Source organism: Copadichromis virginalis, linkage group LG23 (genome assembly GCF_057382275.1).
Source record: "Copadichromis virginalis isolate Kocher_CV1m ecotype Utaka linkage group LG23, C_Virginalis_male_GT1.1, whole genome shotgun sequence".
NCBI classification, from domain to species: Eukaryota; Metazoa; Chordata; class Actinopteri; order Cichliformes; family Cichlidae; genus Copadichromis; species Copadichromis virginalis.
The window spans coordinates 22,766,061-22,793,833 of NC_140639.1; the positions used below are offsets into that span (position 1 = coordinate 22,766,061).

Below are 27,773 nucleotides of genomic sequence, written 5' to 3' on the forward strand. Positions count from 1 at the left end.
CCAGGTGATTGATATATGCATTTTTTTTTCTCTGCCCGTTCTGTTGGTTTTTGTCTTTTGCCCTTCTCCCCTGTCCCTCTTCTCAGCTGTTTCTCTTTCCCTCTTTCTTTCTCCCCTTCTTTCCCCCAGTCAAGTCTGTCCCGTATTCAGTAAGTGAAAATAAAATAAACAATAAAAGGTGAATCAAATGGACCATTACGGCAAGGCTGGGATGGTCAGTTTGGTAAAGTAAATCCGTTGGGCATCTTTCTTTGCCTTTAGACAACAATTCTGATGGCAAAAGAGCCAAACGGGACAGGCCAAAAAAAAAAAAAGAAAAAAAAAGAAAAAAAGAAATACAAGCATAAAGAGAGATTTACCTAATATGTACCTAACAAGTAAAGTCTTCAACTTCCTCTTCCGCTGTCATTAGAAGAACACCAAAGATAAGCTGACGGACATAAAATAATATTTTTGCGTGTTTTCTTAGTGGAAGGGTGGCTATCAAGAGGGCATTGGTGAAGATGAGGAACATGAAGGAAAGACTGGGTAAGAAGTTGAACAGCCTTGTGAGGATCCCTGCCTGTGGTGCACACAAGCTTTGACCATAGCCCTGGGATCCACTGCTGATGCACATGAATCCTTACTTAAAGTTGAGATTTTGTATCCTTTGGCAACAACTGATCGCATTCCTGTTTATATGGAACTAAATTCTGAGAATGTAGAAATAAAGGGAAGTTTGCTTCGACAGTTTCTGACATCTATCCGTCAGTAAGTTGTACTGCCTGAAATCTAAGTTTGAGCAATATTAATGTTTTTTTGTGTGATAATGCTAATTTTGATCATATAGAGCACAGTAATGAAGTATTTATGATGTACCAGAAGATCGTGAGCTGCTTGAATAATGACTAATAATAATAATAAAAAAGGTCAGTGAGTCATGTGTCACTGCCAGGTTGGTCAGAATATGCCTCTGAATTACGTACTGAGTGCAGGGAAGATGGGTTGCTGCTGGAAATCCAAGATTTGGTATGAAATTTGAGCATAAGAAACTTCGAGTCCTGTGTTTTGGTCCTTCATCCTGGCTGCCACAGCACACCTTGACAGCTCTGTTCTGTCATTCATCCAAACACACCCAGGCAGTGACTTTACATTTTGATCTGCAAACATTTTCCTACAAATGCCAAGTAATGGACCTTCTAATTCTATCTTTTATATTATTATTTTAAGAAATCATGTTAATCATTCATAGTCAAATTTATAGAGTGTCTGTAATACAGTGAAGACAATGGGAACCCCAGGATAGTACTGTAAATGTATTATTAGAATTATGTAATTCTAAAGTGCTGATTTATGCTGATTTGGTTAACAAAAACACAAATGAGCAGAAATTGCAGGTTTTCACATAGTTCCTGTAAGCTCATCACAACAGATGACGAAAGGGAAATCCCATGCAAATGATTTTTTTTTTTTTTTTTTTTTGCGGTAAATTGACTATATCTAGCTCGTCTCTACATTTACATGGATAAAGTGAGGGAAAAATTTTTTGATTTCCTTCTAAATTTGTAAGTCTGCTCCTCTATTGCACAAACATTATAAATAAAGTTCTAAATTGATTTGCATTGGATGAATGCACTGGGGGAAAGGAGTAGCTCAGTGTATTTCTCAAATGAGAATGTGTTGAAGTTTTTTCAAGTATGTTTATACTGAGGACAAAAAGACTTGGGGTGAAGTTTTGAGTTGCCGTGTTAGATAGACCTCACCTAATGACGGTATCTGGTCAGGACTGGAAAGGAATTACTTAGACTAAGACCAGTGTATATGGTTGTGTGGGTGTGATTCAGAGAATGAAAGAGCCGCTCTATGCAAATATTTTCTCATGAGCGAGCATAAAAAGTCAATTCACGCACATACATTTTCAAAACCCGTTTGAAATCAAGAGAGCGATGCATCCAATCTGCACCTGCATCCTGCTCCTGCTAAGCTCATCTGGAACTTTGAGCAAGTATGTTCACGTTGACAAGATGTGGTATCGGGATGCATCTTTATCTTACTGCCGGCAGTACTACACAGACCTGGCCCCTGTCAATAACGAACGTGATATTGCACAACTTAGGAAGATCAAGAATAACATTGGCTACATCCTAATTGGACTGGAAAGGAGCTCCACATACACAAACAAGTGGATGTGGTCAGGAGGAGGGGAGGTGACCAGGTTTTCCTGGGCATCAGGTGAACCACGAAATGAAACAGGCAGAAATTATGGCAGTATTGACAATAATGGATGGCACAGTGTATATAGCTATCCAAGAACCTTCTTCTGCTACAGAGCAATAGTGGTCGGGGAGGAAAAGACTTGGGAGGAAGCTCTGGAGTACTGCAGGGAGCACCACAATGACCTGGCCAGTGTGGCATCAGAGACTGAGACGATGCTGATCCAAAGAGAGCTGAGGAAACATAACACAACTAATAACGTCTGGATTGGCTTGCGCTTCTTGTCCAGAGACTGGCTGTGGGTGGACGGACAGGAGATGGTATGAGGCCTGGAGTGAAGAGGGGAAACCACTGTGCCCGCACCCCAAGATGAAGTGTGGAGCCCTACAGGTGAGAGGAGGGAGTCTGAGTGTCTGGGAGGCACATGATTGCGCGGAGAGACACAATTTTATTTGCTACTAAAGTAGTGTGTTTATTGTGCTTACCGGAGTTTGGTTGTTTCCTACTTATTTTGTGTCTTGTAAAAACGTAAAATTAATCCCTAAATGATAAGAAACTACAATATTTTTTTTATTATTATCTCTTTTATTGGGACAGCTGTTGAACATAACAGTAATTTGCCTTTTTACATTTTCTTTGCTGTCACATTTTAACTTATAATTGAAAAACAAAGAAGACGGAAAAAGAAGAGAAAAGAAAAGAAGAAAAAAACAAAAACAAACAAAAACAACCCCCCCAAAAAAACAAAACAACAACAAACAAACAAACAAACAAACAAAAAAACTAGGGTTAGGAGGCAGCAGGGCAGGTAGGTTTACGTAGAACTCAGGGTTGTAACATCATACACAAAATCACACCTCATATGCTTAACATAGTCTGTCCATTTAGACCATATTCCGTAGAAGGTATCCCTCTGAAGTTTAAGAGAAAATGACACTTTTTCCATCGTATAGATCTCTTGTACAGAATGTATCCAGTCTTCTATCGTTGGTAGTTCAGGCTTAAGCCATCTTCTCGTAAGAGGCTTTTTACTTGCGGCCAGAAGGATATACTGGAGTCTTCTGTCGTTGGAATTCAGTTTATCCACTGGTGCATTGCACAAAAACATGGTCTCAAAAGTTGAAGGAAAAACAAATGAAAAAACATTTTGTAAATGATCATGGATTAGAGACCAATACTGGCGAATATCTTTACAGTCCCAAAAGATGTGGAAACGGTTGGCTCCATCTCCCCCACATCTCCAACATTTATCACCAATTCCTCGATATCTTTGTTGAGCAGGGGTAATGAAAAATCTCATAATGCTTTTCCAACAAAATTCACGCCAAACATTAGACCCAGTGGTAGCCCACTGTATCTTGCATGCGTGAGCCCAACACTTCTCTGTAATTGTCAAATTACCCTCCTTTTCCCACTTCACTTTAATATACAGAGTGCTGTCGTTTTTACACCGCTGGATGCTGTTATATAATTTAGAAATAATTTTACTTTGCACTTCAGATTTGGTTAGTAATAAGAATGTTTCTACAAATTGTAATTTGTTTAGGTTCACTTTTAAGTTTTGATTAAAATAATTTCTGATCTGTAGATATCTAAAAAAAATCATCAGATCCCAAGTCATGTTTACTCCTTAAAGATTCAAAACTTTGAAATGCACCCTTATGGACAAATGAATAATAATTGGTTATACCTTTTGAAATCCAGTTTTTGAATCTATTATCATATTGATCTGGAGTAAAATCTGAATCATATGCACACCATCTTAAAACCTTAGAGGCATTTTCCAAACCACCAATTTATATTACTTTTTTCCAAGCTGATATCATTATTTGTAGTATAGGTTTATCTGCCATATGTATTTTATTCTGCAATTTTATGTCCGATATTAAAGCTGAAACTGGTATTTCTTTTACTATTGCTCCTTCACCATCTTTCCATCCGGCGGTGTAGTTTGGACAACAGAGACAAATCAGCGGTCTTAACTGAGCTGCACAATAATATTCTCGTAGACAGGGAAGCCCACGACCTCCCTTTTCTTTCTTTAATTGAAGCGTTTTATATTTAACTCTAGCTTTTTTCCCATTCCAGATATATTTTGACAATGTTCTATCCCATACCGCAAACTGTTTTTGTGGTATGGTAACCGGTAGAGACTGAAACAAATACAGCAGTCGGGGAAGAATATTTAATCTGATTGATTCAATCCTGGAGTGTAGGTCCAGAAATGGAATAGCGTTCCATCTTTGTATATCTGATTTTATGGATTCATTTAGAGGGGCATAGTTTGCATTGAACATTTTGGTGAAGTCACGATGTATTACCACCCCTAAATACCTAATGCTATCTGCATCCCATTTCCATTTATAACGATTCTTGATTTCGACTGGTGGTTCATAATTTAAAGTTAATACCTGCGTTTTATTTATATTGACCTTATATCCCGATAAAGAACCATACTGTGATAGTGCTTCCATGAGATGGGGGAGTGCCTGTGAGGGACAAGTTAATGTTAAAAGTAAGTCGTCAGCAAATAATGCTAATTTCTGTTCCCCTCCTGGCGTTCGTACTCCTGTTATATGCTGACTCTGCCTAATCCACTGACTTAATGGTTCTATAAACAAAGCAAAAAGCAGCGGTGAAATGCAGCAACCCTGTCGTGTTCCTCGTTCCAGTATAAATGATTCGGTGAGGTCCCCATTGATTTTGATTTTAGCTGTTGGTTTGTTGTATAACTCTGAGATAATATCAATTATAGATTTATCAAAATTAAACTTCTCAAGCACTTTGTATAAAAAGGACCATCTCACTGAGTCAAACGCCTTCTCGGCATCTAAGCTTAACACTAAGGTCTCTAATTTTTGTTTGTCAACTTGCCGCAATATGTGCAAAACCTTTCTGATGTTGTCCTGGGCCTGTCTATGTTTAATAAAACTCCCGGACGGACAGGAGATGGACTATGAGGCCTGGAGTGAAGAGGGGAAACCACTGTGCCCGCACCCCAAGATGAAGTGTGGAGCCCTACAGGTGAGAGGAGGGAGTCTGAGTGTCTGGGAGGCACATGATTGCGCGGAGAGACACAATTTTATTTGCTACTAAAGTAGTGTGTTTATTGTGCTTACCGGAGTTTGGTTGTTTCCTACTTATTTTGTGTCTTGTAAAAACGTAAAATTAATCCCTAAATGATAAGAAACTACAATATTGATAAAACTGATAAAGATGCAAAATAAAAACACACCTTACTAATTATACTCATCTCGTTTCAGCAACACTAACAAAGTTCATTTCGACTCAGTTGTTGTTTTTTGTTTTGTTTTGACATGATGATATTTGTGTGCACATGTATCTGTTTAAATGTTGGCTAGGCAGAAGAAGTGTAGGACGTTCAGTTAGGTCCATAAGTATTTGGGCCACTTTAGTTTGCTTGAATTTTACTCTCTGGTGTGTATTTGTATTTTTATTTCTCTCTTATGTGGCTGGTGAAACAATGTAAACAACAACAACAACAATAATAATAAAAGTGTTAAAAATGAGTTTGAATCAAATTCTTTTTTCTCTTTTGCCTCAGAAATTAAATAGAAAAAAGTATTTAAGTAATGAGTCTTCAAGGACACAGGGAAGCCTTGGTTTGAGAAGGGTGGGACTGCTGGCAAATCTTGTGCCTTGTAAGCATGTTTTATTACCTTTATGCACCCAGGAACTTATTCAAAACAGCAGTTACTGTAGTAGTGTCCTTGAAAGTGTCCTGAAGGTCTTACTCCTTGCAAGCAAAAGAAATGATTGGTGGTTTAAGACTTTTGCAAAGTGCTGTACTTATCATCTAATAAAATGCAAATTTAGACGAGAACCCAGATGAGCTGTAGAATTTAAATATTAACCAATTCAGCATTGAGAACCAATATTAAATTGGTTCTCAATGCTGAAAAGACAAAGCTAATGTTGTTTTCAAACATGAAGAGATTTCCTCAAACTGTCCCCTTGGTGTCCACTCTTGAGGGAAACCTCATAGAAGTGGTGCATACGTATAAATATCTTGGCTTTTTAATTGATGATTCTCTGACCTTTAAATCTCACATAGACAATCTTGTGAAAAAACTCAAACTAAAATTGGGATTTTTCTTTCGAAACAAATTTTGCTTTTCTTTTGAGACAAAAAAGCGTCTTGTAAATGCCACATTTTTATCTGTTTTAGATTATGGTGATCTGCTGTACATGAATGCTTCCGCCCAGTGTCTTCATAAGATTGACTCAGTATATCATGCCTCTTTACGGTTTATTACAAACTGTAGGGCCTTGACCCATTGTTGTGATCTGTACGCTCGAGTGGGATGGCCTTCGTTGTCCTCCAGGAGGTTTGTTCACTGGTGCATCTTTATTTATAAGGCCCTGCTTGGACAAATGCCCACCTACATTTGCGATCTGCTCACACGGAGGAGTACTGTTTCTTACAGCCTGCGTTCAAGCGATCTTTTTTTGCTCAATGTTCCATTTGCCAGAACTGAACTGGGAAAGAGGGCTTTTACTTATGCTGCCCCTTTCACATGGAACATGATACAAAAAGACTGGAAGATAGCAGATCTTATTTCATTAAATGCTTTTAAGTCCAGATTGAGAGAGCCAGAGAAAAATGTTTTTAAATGTAATTGTTACTTATAATATGTATGTAACTTTGTAATTTTAACATGTTGTCGCCTCTTGGCCAGGACTCCCTTGAAAAAGAGGTTTTTAATCTCAATGGGACTTTTCCTGGTTAAATAAAGGTTAATAATGACAAAACAAATTTCCCACGTGTGGGACTAATAAAGGTTATCTTATCTTATCTTATCTTATCTTATCTTATCTTATCTTATCTTATCTTATAATAATAAAACCAAAGGTGCCTTGATGGTCAAGGGACTTAATTTTGTGACCAGGTTCTTTAGAAGATATGACTTAAAATTCAGTTTTGTCTGATATGAACAAATGAGTGCAGATATTTTATTTACATTTTAATATGGTTCCAGTGATGATGACAGTACATGAACATGATGTGGAGATGACTGAGGCACGGTCAAAGCCCTTAATGCAAGTAGATGAAATTCACCAAAGTGCCCGTGTTTTAGGTTTGTCCGTGTTATTTTCACAGATCCATGCACACATAGAAAAACAATTGTACAGTAATTGAGTGGTTTATTTACAGACTCACTCAGTTTTTGTTGCATAAAACAGTGAAGCCTAGAATCAAACTCTGTGAAGTCGGACACAGACACACGTACAGACCAAGGCAAATGATGTGGTGACACACCTGTGAGCATGAGCGCGCTTGTATTTAAAAGGTTCCTTCATGTAATGATCTGCTAGAGGGTGTGGGGGGCCACAGCCCCGTCCTCCAGGGCATGAAGCAGGTATGGAGGAGATCCAGGCTGCAGACATCCAGAGGCCCTCAGAGCACAAGAGACCAAGGAAGACTAACAGAGGGGCAGCCGCGCCACTGTCCCAGAAAGAGCTGAGGAGAGCCCCAGATGAGGGGTCACTCAGCAGCCGCGGAGCAGAAGCCAGGGGGGGGGGGGGGGGGTTGCAGTGACGTGCCCGTGAGCCAGCTGTGCCAGAGTGACCGAGCCCCAGGTCGAGAGGCCGAGGGCACCCCACCCCCGAAGTGGCCCGAGCGAGCCCCAGGCCCCGACAAGCAGCCACCAGGAGTGAGCTGGTGTGTACCTGGATGCCCATCCCCGGACACAAAGAACCACCAATGCACCGATGTCTGAGGGCGTCTGCCACAGGCAGGGGGAGTGGTCGGGGAGATAGGCCTCCATACCTTGGAGGGCCTGAGATGTCCCCAGAGAGGTGGCGTCTGATACCCGACCTGACATATAGACACAAACAAACAGGCACACACAGATACAAACATCCATCCCCACCCTCATGCTCTCATATGCAAGTCCAAAGTAGCTAAGTTTGCTAATACTGAGCCTCTGATAAATCTTTCATGTCTAATGTCCAAAATCACTTGTTTTGTTTGAATTTGTATTTAATGCACTTCCAAGCTAACCATTAAAGCAAAATTCTACTCTAATTTGTTTGTCCAATGTGACATTGAGCAAGACCTATGCTTTGCTTTATGCAAATTCTCTTCTTACACTTCTCCTACTACAGCACAGTAGTGGTGGAGGAGAAAAAGCATACTGCAGGGAGCAGCAATCTTACCAGAATCATTTGTTGCTGCCCATCAATCTGAGATGGGATGTAAGGAAATTTTGAAACAATTTGAAGTCCATCATCCTGATGTGAGAAAGATTATTCAGAAGTGGAAGTACATGACATTACTTGTTTGGAAACCACTCATCCAGTCCAAGCCTGAACCTGTGGCTCCATCTTGTGGACAAATTGTTCCATACTATCAGGACCTGCTGATTTCAGGTGCTCCATCTAAGAAGCAGGTTTTTGAGAGGGAAATGATGAGACAATGGGTACATTCCAAAAGTCCCTCCTAGTCCCTATTCCTAACCTCTTTTCCTAGATGAAAACTTCATTGAGATCAAGGCAAAGTGGGTGGGGGATTACCAGGTAAATGCGCTACACCTAGTCCTAATCCTCAGAACCCTTTGCACCGTGCTCAGCAAGTTATTTATTATATCAAAAGCACACTCATTCTCTTCTCAACTATCTGAGAGGAAAACTTGCGTGAAACCTGAGCTCACACTGCATTATTTTGGTTAGTAGGCCTGCAGTGCTCTACCTCACACTCCCTCCTCGCGATTATTGGGCCACTAATTTGCATTCTCTCTGCACAATGCTGTTTTATACTGAAGTGAACTGGCTGTATCTCATTATATAAATTACAGACCACTATTAGTAGACCATGTCTGCGATTGTGTCATTACAGGATTTTGCCTCACTTAGTAAACCGGTCACATAGCATTAAAAAAATATGTCATCTTTTTTTATTTTACTGTTGTGGTAAAGTGGAACTAGTTTGCTCCTCCTTGATGACAGAGTAAAATCCCCTCCATTATCACTCGTCTCAGCTGAACTGATTACACAAAACCTTAATCACACATTTATCAGGTAACATAGATCGCCTTGTAATCGGAAGGTTGCCGGTTCGAGCCCCGGCTTGGACAGTCTCGGTCGTTGTGTCCTTGGGCAAGACACTTCACCCGTTGCCTACTGGTGGTGGTCAGAGGGCCCGGTGGCGCCAGTGTCCGGCAGCCTCGCCTCTGTCAGTGCGCCCCAGGGTGGCTGTGGCTACAATGTAGCTTGCCATCACCAGTGTGTGAATGTGTGTGTGAATGGGTGGATGACTGGATATGTAAAGCGCTTTGGGGTCCTTAGGGACTAGTAAAGCGCTATATAAATACAGGCCATTTACCATTTACCATCATAATCTTGAGCTTGTACAGCATTCTGCTTTCTTCATGAACAATAAGGGCGACCGTGGCTCAGGGGGTTGGGAAGCGTATCTGTAACCGGAAGGTCGCCGGGCTCTGTGTCCTGGTCGTTGTGTCGTTGGGCAAAGCACTTTACCCTACTGGTGTTGGCCAGAGGGGCCGATGGTGCGATATGGCAGCCTCACTTCTGTCAATCTGCCCCAGGGCAGCTGTGGCTACAACCGTAGCTTGCCTCCACCAGTGTGTGAATGAAGAGTGGCATTGTAAAGTGCATTAGGTGCCTTGAAAAGCACTATATAAATCCAATCCATTATTATTATAATAAGTACTTTTTAATCCTCAGTCTCCAAAAGTTGATTTTGTTTATCTGGACGTAGTGTTTTCAGTGGGAGGACTGTTTCGTCACTCATCCAAGTGACTTCTTCAGTCTCAGCTCAGTGCAGGCTTCCAAACTTATAAACCATAGGTGTCAAACTCTGGCCCGCGGGCCAAATTTGGCCCGCAGCCTAATTACATTTGGCCCGCGAAGCCATACCAAATTACTATTAGAGCTGGCCTACTGGTATTATACAGCTAATATATATATTGTTTAGTATTAAGCTTTGCTTGTTCCATATTCAGTTTTCCAGCTAAACTTATTTGAGTCCATAAGAAAAGATTCATTCTTATATCTGGAGGAAGATTTTTTTTTCAATAAATATTAATGTTAGCCCGCGACTTTGTTCCAGTTTTGAATTTTGGCCCACTGTGTATTTGAGTTTGACACCCCTGTTATAAACAGTACATTTGCATAATGACTGAAACCAGCCCACTGAGGGAACAATGGGCTGGGAGGTCAGTTCCTTCATCATAATTATGCAAATTCTCATGACCATTAATCAAAGCCCACTGATCAATGGCCATGAGTACCGTTCACAGAGAGAGTTGGGCAATGGCTGCAATCACAGCATTGTAAGATGTTGAAAAATGTACCCTTAGGCCCCCTCCTTTAATCCATTGATCTTGCTGTTAACTGGCTAGGCTATGATTTGAGCATATTTTACCATCAAATCATGGAAGATTTTTGTGCCTTTTAAAGAGGACTGGAATCTTCTCTTGTTTTAGCCTTTTTTCCATGTTTCTTCTGTTTGATTTCTGTTTAGTTTATGCCTCACGGCACTTTGCATCTCATTGTGTTCACACCCAGCTGTGTGCACTCTCGCTCTGGTTTAGAGCCACACCAATACCTTCAAAGAGAACTTCAACAGACTACTACTGTTCAGTCACCTTTAACAGGCTTTGCTATGCGTAGTTTATATTCTGTGGACATTGCATGACTGCATACGCAACTGCACTTAAGTAACACTATGAATGCACTCACACTTTTCAAAAAATCTTAGTTATTATTTTATTTTATTCATAGCAAAATGACTTGAGCTAAATGACACAAAGTGCAATTACCTTGTCATGGTATTACTCTTTTATATACTTTTGCTTTTTTGTTTTTAATCAGAGCTTCTACTCAGAGTTTGAAACAATCACAATGTCAGTCCAGAGTTCTTTACAATGTAAAGTGCTGTGAAAGAGTATCGTCAAACCAATGTTAATATCAGGCAACAACCAAATTAAGTACAAAATGCTGGTCAAGTCATCGTGTTTAGCAGTAGACTTACCCATACCTGTCAATGCTTTGCATAGCTTGAGTAGAGAGAGAAGCATTCAAGGGTTATAACATAGAATCTACAAAACTATGTTTGAGGAACTTAAAAATTCAGAGGGAAACTGCATGCCAAATTAAAAAGGTTGCAGTGAAGTACAGAAAGGTTAAACAATGTTGAGGTCGGGTGTTTCGTCTCCACCACTGGAATTAGAATCTAATTCCAAGGATAAAGATGGCAAAGAAGAAATAAAAGATGTTGAAACCATCTTTGACATTGAGGGCAAAGAAAAAAAACTGGAGGTGCAACCTTAACTGTTTGCATTTAGTGGAAGCACTTGCAGGAACCTATCAGGGCGTCACAGTGTGGAAGGAAGGAAGAGAGGACCCAAACGCTGGACTCGTGGCTTGGTGAAGGCTGGTGTTTATTATGTGGGCAGGATGAACAGAACATGAGATGGACAACTAACTTACTGGGTGAACTGAAAGACTGACTGAACTGTATTGGAACACAGATGCAAAACTGTCGACAACAATGACAAGACAATGAACTGAGGGAACTGAGGGTTTAAATACGATGATGATTAGAGACCAGTGAGTAGACAGCTGAACTAATCTAACTAATGATCCACGGGAAGTGGAAGAGAACACAACGCACGCAGACAGATGGCTAACATAATAAAACAGAAACTGTGAACATGTGGAAAATAAACAGAGAACATGAACAAACTGAAAACACTGGGTCAAGCACCCAGGAACCCTGACAGAACCATTCTGAACACTTACTGTAGAGGGCAGCAGAGACACTTTCTGCTGTCATTTACAGTTTGCTATCATACAATGATCACGTGCACTGAAAGTCAACTGTTAAACTCTCTCAAAGTTTGCTCATACAATCTAATTATTATCTGAGGCTGTGAAATATTTTTAACAGGCGCATAATAAATGAAGCTGCTCATGAGGTTTCAGTTGCAAAAGCTGACAGAGGACTTTTGCTCCAACATGCTACAGGGATACAAATGGAGAGATGGCCAGTGCTCGCTATTCTTAAAGTGCTTTGTAAACAAAGTTGGCTTGGCAGTAGGTGGGCTGCAAAAATTTCCCAACAAAGATTATGATGAGTGATGATCACCAGATGTGTAACAATATGCAAAAATTGCAAGGGATTCAAAGACTCTACAATAAGGAACAATGTGTTACCTTATCAAAGAATGTGGAAGGTAGATCTAAGTGTTTGTAGAATACTTGGTTAATGTATGGTCAAAGTGTTTTTGTAAATAGTGAAAAAGTCTTGTTACTGATAAACACAACAAAAACAATATATACAGCTCAATCAATGCTCCAGTTCAAATTGTGTCATTAGAATAGTTATGCACTGACCAGATTTACAGAACATCTTTATAATAATGATTTCAATGTTGCTTAAATGACACTACATTGAAATGCCATTGATAAAGTACAGATGTGTTACACCATGCCCACTCAATATCCCCAGAGAGGTATACAACTCCACCCTAATGGTCAACAAACCATGTTCCCCTCCAACCCATAGGAAGAATCATAATTTCCTTTGAGATTAATAAAGTGTTCTGATTCTGATAAGGTAAAAGAATAGCGTCTCTAACTACTATTTTATATGTTTAACATTTCACGATATTAATGCTTCCTGGTTGTTTTGAATGTTGGTTATTTGCGATAGATCAGTCTTACAGGCATAGAAAAAAACAGATTCCATCTTGAAAAGTTCAAAACAGGTAGAATGTCTCTTTTCAAGTGTTTTCTTTTAAAGCCACATTTATCCTAGCGTCATGGTCTATCATTGAGGAATAATAATGATAATAATAATAATGGATTGCATTTATATAGCGCTTTTCAAGGCGCCCAAAGCGCTTTACAATTCCACTATTCATTCACTCTCACATTCACACACTGGTGGAGGCAAGCTGCAGTTGTAGCCACAGCTGCCCTGGGGCAGATTGACAGAAGCGAGGCTGCCATATCGCGCCATTGGCCCCTCTGGCCAACACCAATAGAATAGAAAAAGAAAAACAGTGTCGGCAAAAAGTACTGCTTCTTGATTTTTGACATATTTCCCCACTCAAACCACTCCGAACTCCCTGGCTTTCCTGAATGCTGTGAATAAATGATGGCACCAAATAAAATTTCTCAATATAACCCAGATCCTGATATGTAGATCTAAATCCCATGACTGAACTCACTCATTCTGGAGGAACTTTGAGCACTTGCAGAGTTATACAGTCACAGATCACTCTTGTTTAACTGTCTTGTATTTTTCTTTTTTTCGGTTGTAGGTCCTACTAGTGCAGAAATCTAGAAAAATCTGAAGGATAAACAAATTATTGATACCTTAAGCAAATCAAAGGAACGCCCTATGCAAATAAATCCTGATAAATAGCTCAGAGCTCCAGCAAATATTTTTCAAACATCTCACCGCTCCCCAGAACTCTTTCCAACAAGACAGCAACGAATCAGATCGTTACCTGCATCCTGCTCCTGCTGAGCTTATTTGGAACTTTTAGCAAGTATGTTTACATTAAGAAACACAAGTCCTGGAATGAAGCTCAGAGTTTCTGTCGGGAGCATCACACAGGCTTGGCCTCTGTCAGTAATGAACAGGATAATCTCAAACTTGGGAAACTTGGCAATTCCAATGACCATATCTGGATAGGATTGAAGAATTCCTCAGAAAGTCAAAAATGGATGTGGTCCGGAGGCACGGAGGTATCTAGCTTTTTCTGGGCAAGTGATCAACCAGACAATCAGCCGGAACAAATCTACGGTGTTATTTATAACAACAAGTGGCGTGATTATCCTGATGATCACTTGCACTTCTTCTGCTACAGCGCTGAAGTAGTGAGGGAAGAATAGACTTGGGAGGAAGCTCTGGAGTACTGCAGGAAGTGTTACCGGCACCAGAGGGGAATCTGGACCGGCAGCAAGCGGCACACAGGCTAGAGAGCACTGCGTAGCCAAATATGAGCAGACTGTGGATTAATAGAGAGGACACCCAAGTTAGCGTCTTGCTCAGGCTGGAGCTCATTTATTTCTGAGCTGCGCATGCGCAGAGCCTATAGCTAGAGTCTCTCTGGTAGTTCCACAGCAGTGCAAGAGCACCATCTACTGGCATAATGAAATATAACCATGGTCTGGCAACACATAACAATGTCAAAATAAGTCACAATAATAAACAAAAAATAAGGGGGTAATTGGTTTTCTTACAAAAATAAACATGTAGCTTTTTCAACCTGTGGGGTAATAACAGTCAGGAACAGCTGGGTAAAGTGGCATGTGGCAGGGAACATACGCAAGCATCATGTTTGCTCCAGGTCTCCAGAGCTGATATGAAGCCTGTCCCATTTGGCTATATGTAAAAACCTCTCTGGGTTTCACAGCTCTGGTCGACCTCCGTATTGGTGGCACATCCCATTCTGGTGTCTCTGGGGCAGGGTCCCTGTTATCCACACAGCTCTCCGACCCTGTGTCCTCCATAAGATCCTCAGTTGCAGGTTCCTCCTGGGTTTCCACAGTTGGTGATGAAACAACAGGCATTGGGAAATCTGCTGGTTCTGTATTTACAGCTGGTGGGACTGCACTTCCCTGCTGCACTTCCACTGATTCCATTTCGTGTCTTATTGGCTGGAACTCAGGAGCTACAGCTCTCAGTTCACTGTGTGGTCTCGGCTGAGGCCTTTTGGGGTTAACTCTCCTCCACTGATACACAGGTATCGTTCTCAGGCTGTATGAGTACCCTTCCTCTTCGTCCGAATGATCAGACTCATGTTCCACTGTTTCATTGGGGTTTGTCTCTCCCCGTCTTTGTGTTTGTCTTTTCTGACGTCCCGGCTGATCTTGCTCTACTGGCAAATCAGTCACAAGCAGCAGGAGGTTTCGATGCAGGACACGAAAGGTTTTGTCTCCTGTTTCTGATTGTACCCTATATACAGGTCCATCTCCAATCTTCTCAACAACTCTGTGAATTTTCTTTTCCCAGTGGGCACTGAGTTTGCCTGGACCACCCTGCTCGGAGAGGTTTCTGACAAGCACTCGATCTCCTGGTTGCAGTGCAATGCCTTTGATGTGCTGATCATAATGCTTTTTCCCCTTTGCAGAGGACTTTGCACTGTTTTCTGAAGCAATTTTATAGGCTTCCTGCATGCGTGCAGCCCACTTTTGTGCATACTCCTGTCTGGACTGTGACTCTTTTTCAGGTTTTAAATAAAAAAGCAGATCAACAGGCAAGCGTGGGGCTCTTCCATAAAGGAGGAAGAAAGGTGAATAGCCCGTTGCTTCATGTCTTGTGCAGTTATATGCATGGACTATATGGGGCAAATGATCCTTCCATTCTGCCTTTTTCTCCTCATGAAGAGTCCGTAGCATTTGTAGAAGTGTTCTATTTAGACGCTCAACAGGATTTCCCTGTGGGTGGTAGGGGGTTGTTCGAGAGTGGCCTATTCCTGCCAGCTGTTTGAGTCTTTGGAAAAGGTTGTTCTCAAACTCCCGGCCTTGGTCATGATGCAGCTTTTCAGGGTACCTGAAGCGCGGGATAAAGTCAAGAAAGATTTTCTCAGCTGCTGTTTTGCCAGATTTATTCTTAGTCGGGTAAGCTTGGGCAAAACGGGTAAAGTGATCTACCAAGACTAAAATGTACTCAAAGCCACCTTTACTTGGTTCTAGATGTAAATAGTCAACCGAAATGAGTTCAAAGGGGGCACTGGTTGTTATCGAGCCCATTGGTGCTCTCTCTGGGACACTTGGCCGTTTCTGTTTGATACAAGGGCACTGGCGAATGACATAGTCCTCAATTTCACGCTGCATAAAAGGCCAGTAAAACCTCTCCCTTGCTAACTGAATGACTCTGTCAGCACCAACATGTCCAATATCATCATGTAGGTGTTTCAGTACAGTTTGCTTCAGCTTACTGGGTAGGATCAGCTGTTTTCTTTGTCCAGTCTGTCTGTACAGTATTCCTTCCTCAAGTACAAGTCTGTTCCATTCATGTACTAGCCTACGTGTCTCTTGTCCTAGCTGTCTCTTATCTTTACTATTAGGACTCCATCTACTCTTTTTCAAGTTTATCACCTCACAGATAGGGGGGTCCTCCCTCTGCGCAGCCCTGATGTTTTCTGGGGTGATGACAGGGGCACCTTCAGGGGGTGTGTCATCAACACAGTGCAGTGGAGCCACCCATGGTACATCACCGTCTCTCATGGCTTTGTCTCCTTGCCAGATTGCAGAAACCACTTCTGGGGACAGTGTCTCAGTATACTCCATGAGGTGTTCCTGGAGTGGCAATGGATAGCGGGAGAGCATATCAGCGTCTGTGTTGGACTTGCCTGGTCTATACTTTACAGTGAAATGGAAGTCAGCTAATTCGCCCACCCACCGATGTCCCACAGCGTTTAACTTTGCTGTGCTCAAGATGTACAGTATGTGAGGGGATTATTATCTGTGTACACTGTGAAAGTGGGTGCATAGTAGAGGTAATCCCTAAATTTATCACAAATTGCCCACTTCAGGGCAAGGAATTCAAGCTTGCCAGAATGGAGATGGTAATTTTTCTCAGCAGGCGTGAGTGTCCTGGAACCATAAGCAATGACACAGAGCTTTCCCCCCTGTTGCTGATAAAGCACAGCCCCCAGGCCTTCATTTGATGCATCTGTGTGTAGCACAAAGGGCAAACTAAAATCTGGGTAAGCCAGGACAGGTGGACTGGTTAACATATCCACCAGACGTGACACCACAGTACAATGTTCTGCTGTCCATTGCACTGGTGTTTTGGAAGGAAGCTGACCACCATTTGTGCGCTTTAACTTGATTTTGGCTCTAGTTGAGCTACATTGCAGGCTAGGATCACTGGGACTCTCAATAAGCTTAAACAGTGGTCTCGCTATTCTAGAAAAGTCCTGAATGAACGTCCTGTAATAACCTAGTAACACTAGGAGTGCTCTGACCTCTCCCACGTTCTTTGGCTCTCTGTCTCTCAAATGTTCCACTGCTTCGAGATCTTTTGGGTCTATCTGGACACCTTCACTGGTCACCAAGCGCCCAACATACCTGACCTGACGCTTAAACAGTTCACATTTTTTGGGACATAGATTCACACCATGCTCTCGCAGGCGGCAAAGCACATGCCTCAGATCATCAACATGGTCATGAAATGTCTTGGAAAAGCAAAGCACATCATCTAAATATGGTGAGCAGCACTCATCCCTCAGACCATCAAGGACCCCCTCCATGCATCTCTGAAATGCTGCTGGGGCGTTGGTAAGGCCAAATGGGAGGCGGATCCACTCGTACAACCCCCAAGGCTTGCTGAATGCTGTCAGGTGTCTTGAGCTTTCATCAACAAAGCCCTGGTGGTACGCACTACCCTGGTCGAGTATTGAAAACCATGAATAGCCCCCCAAATTATCCAGCAGGTCTTGGATGCGTGGTAGTGGGTGGCGGTCAGCAATGGTTTTACGGTTAAGGCCCCGAAAATCAATACACAAGCGTAAGCTTTTGTCTTTCTTTCGGACACACACCACCGGAGATGAGTAGGGTGATGTGGACTTTCTGATCCAGCTATTGTCCAGCAAATTCTGAACATATTCTTTTACCTCTTTATACAAAGGTTTGGGGACCGAATTGTAGGATGTCTGGACAGGCGTACCGTCTTTCAGATTAATTTTCAACTGCAAGCTTGAGATGCAACCAATGTCAGAGTCACTTTGGGCAAAAACATCTGACTGTTCATACAACATGTCTCTAACTACCATTTGTTCATCCTCTGTCAGGTAGGACAAATCAACAGGTGGATGCCATCTCTGACCTTCATTGACTTCTGTCTGGTGCTTTCCGTTACCTAGCTGAACTGAACACACTTTTACATTTGTATGGGCTGATGACCCTGCGTCAGCAGAGAGATACTTGACAGGTTTTACTTCAGTCACCTCTTCCAATGTACCTGTACAAAAGGCCCCGTAGTTATGGTTTTATTCTGTTCAGTTGTTAGTTCACCTGTAGTTTTTAGAGTGGCCAGTAGAGGTCACCCCACCGCTTTGTATGAGAGACTATGTCCAGGGAGAAACGTGGGCAAAGCACCTGAGCTTTTCTGCTCCAGATTACCGGCAGAGAATTGGTTATTCCGTGAGAAGTGTGCGTTAATGAGCAACGTAAGTTGGTGATGTGTGAGGATGTGATAATAAGATGTGTTTGGGACTGTAACCAAGGTTAGGGGGGAAATGACTATGTTTCTGTCTGTGCCGCTAGCGGGTGCTAAGCTAAGCTAACTTTCCTGCCGTGTGGTTGGGTATAGCTGTGTACCTGGTTAGCTCTCTCAGGGGGTCTATGTGTGAGTCGTGGGTAATATATGGCCTATGGTATTAAAGGGGATGTTAGTTTATTTCCCGCCTGTGTTTATGTTGATGTACTCTGGAGATATTGTTGTGAACACTTTAGTAATGTAGCATTTTCTTTCTGTTCCGTTCAGAGACCACACACACACACACACCCATGCCCACGCACCTAAACCTGTATGCAATACCTGCTCCTCTGACAATCCCTGTTACCTTCAACTGTGTGAAGTCAATACAAGAGTCTGCACTATCCTCGGTGTCTTCATTGTCTCCCTTCTGAACATTCATCCGGGCCTTGAGCAGTGTTCTGGCTGACACTCCGGGGAGTGGTAGCTGCAAACCTGAACAAGCACCTTACAGTCCTTCCAGTACAAGCTATCTCCCCAACATTAATGGTCCTTCGAGCCGGATGGTAAGCTGCTTCTACCCTAACAAGATGGATGATATTCAGAACTTCTCAGCTCTTGGTGCACGCCCACGGCGTAATGTACGTCGTCCCCTCCGCTATGAAGCTTATGAGACTGACTTCCCCGGGCTTGGTGCAGGTTACCAGGAGGAAAGTGAGACAGGAGGCGACAACCGTTCTTCCCACCATCCTCCGTCTGACCCCTCTGATGACGGCTCACACGGCCATGTCACACCATTGAGAGCAGAGTTAGAAGATATACAGCGTGAAAGGTTCCTGTTCCAGCAGTCACATGACGAGATGAGAGCCGGGCTGGCTAATTTCCAGGCCCTTCATGCTAGTTTGCTGCAGTTGCTGGACCGTGCAGAGAGTCTGCAGCTCAGTCCACCGCCCAGAGCCCCTGCTGTTCATCTCCAGCCACCCCCTGCTGAAGAGGAAGAGGACTGGCTTCCACCACCTCCTCCTGTTGTGTTCAAGGAGGAGTCTGTCTCCAGCCAGGGTCCAGTTGCGGACCGCATCGATACGATGCTGAAAGAGCTCCAGGATCTGAAGAGGGAGTCTATGGCTGCACAGGAGAGTCAGATCATCCCCCCACATGAATCTAGGCCAGGGTTCACTTCTCCTCAGCCAAGGATCACCTACCCTCCAGCGCCGCCTCCGAGAGCACACCCCCCTCCATTGCAAGCACTGCCAACTCCACCCCCATCCTCATCTACTCCTTTCTTGACCTACAGGGGGCCTCGTCCAAGCATTCCCAAGCTCTCACGCCGTGATCCTGGGGAATTTGCTCGTCTAAAGATGGCGCTAGAGAACTTATTGCCCCCGGAGAGTTCAGAGCTCTTCAGGTACCAAGTCTTGTTAGATCACCTACACCTGGAGGAAGCAAAGTTGATAGCGGACGCTTACCTCCATTCTGCCACGCCCTTCAGTGACACTATGAACGCTCTTAACGACAGGCTTGGGCAGCCCCACCAGCTTGCCCTGAGAAGGATTGCTGCTGTCATGGACTCACCTGACATCCACCGAGGGGATGCAGCCGCATTTGAGCGATTCTCTCTCCACATCCAGTCGCTCGTGGGCATGCTGAAGACTTTAGGCCCTGATGGGGAGGTCGAACTACAGTGTGGCTCCCATGTGGCTCGACTCCTTAGTAAGCTTCCTTCAGAGCAAAGGGCTGATTTCCGTCGGTGCATGTATAACCATTCTGGTCAGGCTTACACCCTGGATGACCTGGCTACCTGGTTAAAGTACGAATCCTGGTGTCAGGACTATGACGGCCTGCCCACTCCAGCGATCACCAGAGAGAAGCCTGATGTCAGACCAAGCAGACGCTCTGTTGCGGTTCTTCACAGTGGAGAGAGCTCACCCAAGTCACTAGGTACCACTCCAAACAAAGCTAGGCAGCCACCCTACTGCGCCTTTTGCGATAACCGTGCCCATCACCTGAGTCAGTGTCAGGAGGTCATCAAGCTGAGTCGCGAACAGCTCACAGACTGGATAAAGACTAACAAGAGGTGCTGGCGTTGCGCACGCTCCCATCAGGCAGCACAGTGTACCCTCAAGAAACCCTGCAGCCTGTGTCAGGGTCGTCATCTGCAGGTCCTTCACGATGTGAATTCTAAGCCCTTAAAGGCACATGGCCTAGTGTCTGCTCTCCCACGAGAAGGTGAGAATCCTACGGGCGTCCTGTACCTCGATCGTCCTACAGAGAGCGGCCAAGTCCTGTTAAAGGTTGTCCCAGTCATCCTTCACCATAATGGCAAGACTTTGAGCACTCACGCAGTTTTGGATGATGGGTCAGAGAGAACTATGCTGCTACCCACCGCTGCCCAGAAGCTTGACCTTCAAGGCATCCCAGAGACACTTCCATTGCGCACTATCAGGCAAGATGTGCAAACTCTGAATGGATCATGTGTCTCATTTGAGATCTCCCCTGGTGGCAAACCTAAGCTGAAGTACAAAGTCCGCAACGCCTTCACCACCACCCGTATCGACCTAGCCGAGCACAGCTACCCAGTGGAGTCCTTGCAGCGGAAGTACAGACACCTCCGAGGCCTGCCTCTCCAGTCCTTCAAGAAGGTCAAACCTCTCCTTCTTATTGGCAGTGACCACCCACAGCTCATCACTCCAACTGAAGCTGTCCGTCTTGGTCCACCGGGTGGTCCTGCTGCTATGCGCACCAGGTTAGGGTGGACACTACAGGGTCCCTCCAGCCTTATAGGTTCCTCTTCGCTGCCACAACAGTGCCTCTTCACGACTGCCCTTCCTCCCCAGGTGAGTGAGCTACTCAAACATGTAGAGAAGTTATGGCAGGTAGATGTTGTCCCGGTGCCAGAAGGCAAGGTGGTTACCCGTTCAAGAGAAGATAACTATGCAGTTAGCCTGCTAGAGCAGAAGACAGTTCGTGTAGATGTCGAGGGCATCCAACGCTATGCCACCCCCCTCCTTCGCCGCGAGAACATGCCACACCTTAAAGCTAGCCCTAACGCTGTCGTTCCCAGTTTGAGAAGTGTGGAGAGAAGGCTCCAGAAAGATCCAGAACGAGCTAAGATCTACCGGGCGGAGATAGAGAAGTTGGTGTAGGCCGGTTCGGTGGTTAAGGTGTCCCCCTCTCAGGTTGCTCAAGCAGATGAGTCATGGTACATCCCTCACCACCTTGTTAGCCACAATGGCAAAGATCGCCTTGTGTTTAACTGTTCGTTCCAGTTCCAAGGCCAAGCCCTCAACGAACATCTTCTACCTGGGCCTACCCTGAGCGCATCGCTCCTTGGTGTCCTCCTTCGCTTTCGAGAGCATGCCGTAGCCATTAGTGGTGACATTAAAGGTATGTTCCACCAGATTTGCCTTCTTCCCGAGGATCGTTCCCTCCTGCGGTTTGTGTGGCGGGATCTGCACCCCGAGGAACCGGTGGCCGTTTACGAATGGCAGGTCCTCCCCTTCGGTACAACCTGCAGCCCATGCTGTGCAACCTTCGCTCTGCAGCGCCACGCCAGGGACCACACGGAAGGAGATGATCCGCTACGTCACTCTGTGGGACAGTGCTTCTATGTTGATAACCTTCTCCAGAGCGTGCCGACCCCTGAAGAAGCCCGGGACCTAGTGGACAGGCTAAGAGCCCTCCTGTCTTCTGCTGGATTTGTCCTTCGCCAGTGGGCCAGTAATGAACCCAGCACCATTGGCCACCTACCTGAAGACCTCAGATCCACAAGTGCAGAACTTTGGCTCACTCAAGACAAATCAGACACCTCTGAGCCAACTCTGGGCCTTAGCTGGCACTTCCCCACGGACACCTTGGGTTACAGACACCGCAAAATCAGTTATGGTGCCCCCACCATGCGGAATATTTATAAAGTTCTCGCAAGCCAATACGACCCACTTGGCTTTATCCTACTGTACACCACCCGAGCCAAGATGCTGGTGAGGCACCTTTGGGATCAACAGAGGGGATGGGATGACCCGCAGCTTCCACCAGAACTACTCCAGCAGTGGAAAACCTGGGAAGAGGAATTGCTGTTCCTTGCACAAGTCCTGCTTCCTCGCCCGTATCTCCCAAAGCACATCATGGAGGCAGTTAGTGAGAGAGAGATTCACATATTCTGTGATGCATCAGAGCAGGCTTATGGTGCAGTGGCCTACATGAGAACAGTGACAGGTGATGGCAGCTCACATCTAGCCTTCCTGATGGCTCGCTCCCGTGTTGCCCCTAAACGCATTCTCTCCATGCCTAGACTTGAGCTGTGTGGTGCCCTCTCCGGAGCTCATCTTTCCCGTCTCCTTAGAAATGAGCTCACTCTGGACATAAAGAGGATAGTGCTGTGGTCTGACTCCACAACTGTACTCACCTGGTTGAGGTCCCAGTCATGCCACTTCAAGGTCTTCGTCGGCACCCGCGTGGCTGAGATCCAGGAATTAACTCACTCGCACACCTGGCGCTATGTGGACTCAGCCCAGAACCCCGCAGATGATATAACCCGGGGGAAGTCCCTTCCCGAGCTGACCAGACCCAATAGATGGAGTCAAGGGCCTCCTTTCCTGCTCCTAGGTCCAGAACAGTGGCCTCCAGAGCCAAGTCAGAATCAGAATCAGAATCAGAATACTTTATTCATCCCGAGGGAAATTAGGGGTTACAGCAGGCAGCACGCTAATGGCGCATGCGCACTCACAAAGGAACCTTCTGACCAACTTTACACAAACATCACATTGGGCAGACATGTCAGAAGGTAGGCTGATAGGAAAAAAACAACGAAAATACACTACATGAGGTAAGAGGAGGAGAAAAAAAACTCCACTCAGACTGAGCTCCTAGTGGGAGAACAGTTTGATAAAAGAAAAAACACCTCAGCACAAAAGCACATGACTATCAATACACCATAGAAACACGAGACAAGCAACAGGGGCGGGTAAAGGGTAAGAGAGAGCCGGCGTAGACAGCGCATCCAGTCCTGCAGCATCTGTGCTGGTCCAGTTGACTGCTATCATCCCCGGTAGGGCACAAGCATCGAAGGCGTTGGAAAGGGAGGGGGATGAGTGAGTGCTTATCAGTGTAAGTGTGTGTGTGTCCATAGTTTAGCTGAGACAGTGTCCTTCGGCCTATCAGGCTAAGTAAACAGTCCTCCAGCCAATCCAGGTGTCCTTCATGGGGCGGGAAGAATAGTCATCACACAGTCGTTATCAGGGAGTTGTTTTGGTGGGCTCCAGCCTTGGGCCTGCAGCTGGGGCCGTGGTGTCCAAATGTTGAATATTGTTGATTTCTCCTTTGTGAGCAGCTCGAATTCTAGCACTCCGAGGCTGGTCTCTCGATCTCCCGTTGAAGAGCTGCGAGCCTCCCCATGATGGTATCAAACTTCTGTTCCGTGGTGTTGTCAGTCTTTTGATTCTGAGACCTCACAACTGCAGTGATCCGTTCCGCGATGTTTTCCAACTGTCACTCAAGGGTCTCATTTTGAGCAGGCCTCTCTCTGATGTTTCCCCTCATACGCTCAATGGTGTTGTTTTGAGCCTTCACAGCAGCTGTAAGCGTCTCCAAGGTGTTGACCATATTACGTTCGTTGTGAGAGGTCGCACCTCGTCCCGTCGCTTCGAATCCAGCGGGCAGCCTTGTGGGGGTTTGAACAGCCGGTTCCGCTTTCTTATTTCTCTGATAAACCAGGGCTAAGCCAACGCCGATCAGCATGAACCCTGTTATCATGGTTCCGAATAGGTAGATATCTTCAGCGTCCTCGATCGACAGTCCCGCCAGGCACACGGTCCTCCAGTTCTGCCACCCGTCCATCGTGTAACCGGCAGGGAAAGTCCCTCCAGGGCACTCAGGCTCTCCCAAGCCCCGACTTCTCGTTGAGAAAAGGGTGTCAATAGCACTCAGAGACCAGTTGATCAAATCCATAATTCTCTTTTAGGTTTAGAGAACGACAGTGAGAGACTGTTCCAGGGAAAGTAAATTCACACAAGACAAGACAAGGACATAGAGGCGAAGCAGGGAAGATAAGGGTGAGGAGGAGAGGAGAAAGTGCGACCGCCTTCGCTGAGAGCTCAAAAAGGATGCCAGTGGCACCCTGGCTGAGCCTCCAGGCCCATCTGAGCTCCGTAAAGAGACCTTTTGTGGATTTTCTACCACCTTCGACCCCGCCACTTCGAACTTCAGCAAATATGACACCTGGACACAGCTGCTGGAAGCTGCTATTACGCAGTTGCATGGGGCGGCCAAAGGCGGTGGAACTTCATCGGCTTATGACTACGTTCGAGCAGAGATGAACGTCCTGAGAGAAGCTCAACAGGAGAGCTTCCCTGAGGAGTATCGACTTCTTAAGCAGGGGAAATCCATCAGTCGCAGCAGTCGTCTCCTCGCACTATCCCCTGAGTTCGACCACGAGAATGAGGTCATCCGTGTAGGTGGACGTCTTCGCCGCTCTGAAGATCTCGCATTTACCAGCTCCCATCCTTTAGTTTTGGATCCGACACATCCAGTCACCTGCCTGTTCATCCAGGACGTCGACAGTCGCCTGCACCATCCAGGGCCAGAGAGGGTCTTCGCGGAGCACTTCCTCAAGTGGCTTACCCCAGAGAAGAGCTCCTGAGTCGCCGGAGGTGGAAGCACTCCCAGGTGCTGGCTGACCACAATCACCGTGACTTTGTTTGTAAAATTGCCTTTTGTTGTGAGCAAATGTACTTCATACATTTGGGGGCGGCTGTACAAAAGGCCCCGTAGTTATGGTTTTATTCTGTTCAGTTGTTAGTTCACCTGTAGTTTTTAGAGTGGCCAGTAGAGGTCACCCCACCGCTTTGTATGAGAGACTATGTCCAGGGAGAAACGTGGGCAAAGCACCTGAGCTTTTCTGCTCCAGATTACCGGCAGAGAATTGGTTATTCCGTGAGAAGTGTGCGTTAATGAGCAACGTAAGTTGGTGATGTGTGAGGATGTGATAATAAGATGTGTTTGGGACTGTAACCAAGGTTAGGGGGGAAATGACTATGTTTCTGTCTGTGCCGCTAGCGGGTGCTAAGCTAAGCTAACTTTCCTGCCGTGTGGTTGGGTATAGCTGTGTACCTGGTTAGCTCTCTCAGGGGGTCTATGTGTGAGTCGTGGGTAATATATGGCCTATGGTATTAAAGGGGATGTTAGTTTATTTCCCGCCTGTGTTTATGTTGATGTACTCTGGAGATATTGTTGTGAACACTTTAGTAATGTAGCATTTTCTTTCTGTTCCGTTCAGAGACCACACACACACACACACCCATGCCCACGCACCTAAACCTGTATGCAATACCTGCTCCTCTGACAATCCCTGTTACCTTCAACTGTGTGAAGTCAATACAAGAGTCTGCACTATCCTCGGTGTCTTCATTGTCTCCCTTCTGAACATTCATCCGGGCCTTGAGCAGTGTTCTGGCCGACACTCCGGGGAGTGGTAGCTGCAAACCTGAACAAGCACCTTACAGTCCTTCCAGTACAAGCTATCTACCCAACAGTACCTAAGACTGTTCTTTTGGAGAGAATGTCATGTTTTGGTAGGATTCTGAATGGGAATCTTAACAATTTTTGTCAACCCACTGGGGACATCTACCAAAGCTGGGAACAACTCCAAACCCTCAGGGCAGCTTTTCTCTAGATTTGGTTGGAAGAGTTTTGGGCCACCTCTTGGCCATTCTCTGACTCTACACTTTACTTCACAAATCTGTCCTGCAGGAATCATTACACCTTTTTTTCCTGTTCTCACACTACTCTCAGGATCTATTTCATCAGGGGTGGGCATCTGAAGTGCTGAAACTAGAGCATCTACTGCACTGCTGCTGACACTTAAAGCTTCTTTGAGGAGCGAAGAAAGGTCAGCCCCACCTCTCTGTTCTTTATTGGTTTTTAGGATTTCAGCTATTACGTTGCTGCCTAAAATAGGACAGTTAAGGTTGTGCTGACTGATAAGCACTGGCACTTGTATGGCGACATGCCCATAGTTCACACTCTGAATTTGAAGTTCCGTGTCTGCCCAACCATCAAATGGAACGTCTGTACCATTAGCTGCCGCTATTTCCAGAGGCTGGTCTGAAAGGAGGGACTCAAGTGGCTTGATCTTAATGTGGGGGATGTTTTTCTCTATCCACGCTCTTGATACCATAATCACTTGGGCCCCTGAATCAAGCAGCATCTTAAGTGGTACTCCATTGATGGCACATGAGACCATACATCTGTTCCCAATAAGCTGTGCAGTGGGTTTCACTGGTGGTACAGGACTGGGTGCATTTGATCTCACCACACTTGAAGTCTTAGCAAAACTGGTGTGTGCTGGGGACTCCTCGGCTTGTTCGGTCACTGGCAGCCCCTCTCCAGTGACCTCACCCCGTTTCGCGACACCTTACGCCGCAGGCAGCCAATAGCCCGGTGTCCTGGCTGGCCACACGTAAAACAGTGGGGGCAGCTCACTTTGCCTTGCTGTACACAATCACCACATCTGCCCAGGTTCTCAGCTGGAGGTGTTGGAGGGCGGTTCAGGGGCGAGCAGGAGTCTCCAGATGTCACACTATCAGTCTAGCTCACCACTTTAGTTAGCTGTCTGGTCAATGAAGACACTTGGGCAGTCAGTTCTCTAATAGCTGCACGGTTAGTCTGTAGCTCAGTGTCAACCTTCGCTTGCTCAGTCAAGTCAGTGTTAGCAAGCTGAGCGGCACTTATAGTCACAGGTCTAATTTTAGATGTGGTACCCAGTCGCCTCAGTCTCTCAGCTTCCTCACTGGTGGACTTTGTAATCTGTTCATGCAAAAAGTCGTCACTAACCTGCAAGTCATTAAGAAAAGGTTTGAGGTCTTGTCTCACATAGTTGTTTTTTTCATTGAACCCTTGATAAAGTGTGTGAAGAAATGTGCCCTGCACAAGCTTTTTGTCATAGCTAAAGTCTGCACCAGGCTGTCGTGACTCAAATAGTACACGCTGTTTTAACCCTATAATTCTGTACAAAAACTGCTGTGCACTCTCTTTGTCTTGCTGCTTAGCATTACTTAGCTCTTAAAAGAGTTCAGCGCTATTCTTGTCTCGAATATGAGAGCGGAGAATCTTCAAACCATCAACTGTCAAATCATCTTTGTTGGTTAAGATTTCCTTGAGAGTACCAGGCTTCATTATCTTTAGCACAGTTCTGATTATTTCACACTCAGTAAACCCTTCTTGTAACCCCTCATCAATTTGTTTGCACAGACTACTGTGGGACATATCCGAGCCAAGATCTGAAATTTGTCCACCATGCAACTTGAATTCTCTGCGTGAAAACAAAGCTGCCACATCACTGAGATTCAAAACGTGGTCATATCCTCTGGACGGATGACTCACC

General features: G+C 44.9%; 1 protein-coding gene and 1 pseudogene across 1 annotated transcript; both read left to right on the plus strand.

Annotated features, from left to right (window-relative positions):
- Window positions 1–1,925: 1,925 nt before the first annotated feature.
- LOC146680901 (C-type lectin lectoxin-Phi1-like) lies at window positions 1,926–5,564 on the plus strand. The gene is made up of 2 exons (XM_085449606.1): window positions 1,926–2,513; window positions 5,143–5,564. The coding sequence occupies exons 1-2, from the start codon at window positions 1,926–1,928 to the stop codon at window positions 5,287–5,289; spliced, it is 735 nt and encodes a 244-aa protein (XP_085305732.1). The 3' UTR covers window positions 5,290–5,564.
- A 6,820-nt stretch (window positions 5,565–12,384) lies between these two features.
- Window positions 12,385–14,169, plus strand: LOC146680902 (C-type lectin mannose-binding isoform-like; annotated as a pseudogene).
- The last annotated feature ends 13,604 nt before the right edge of the window (window positions 14,170–27,773 follow it).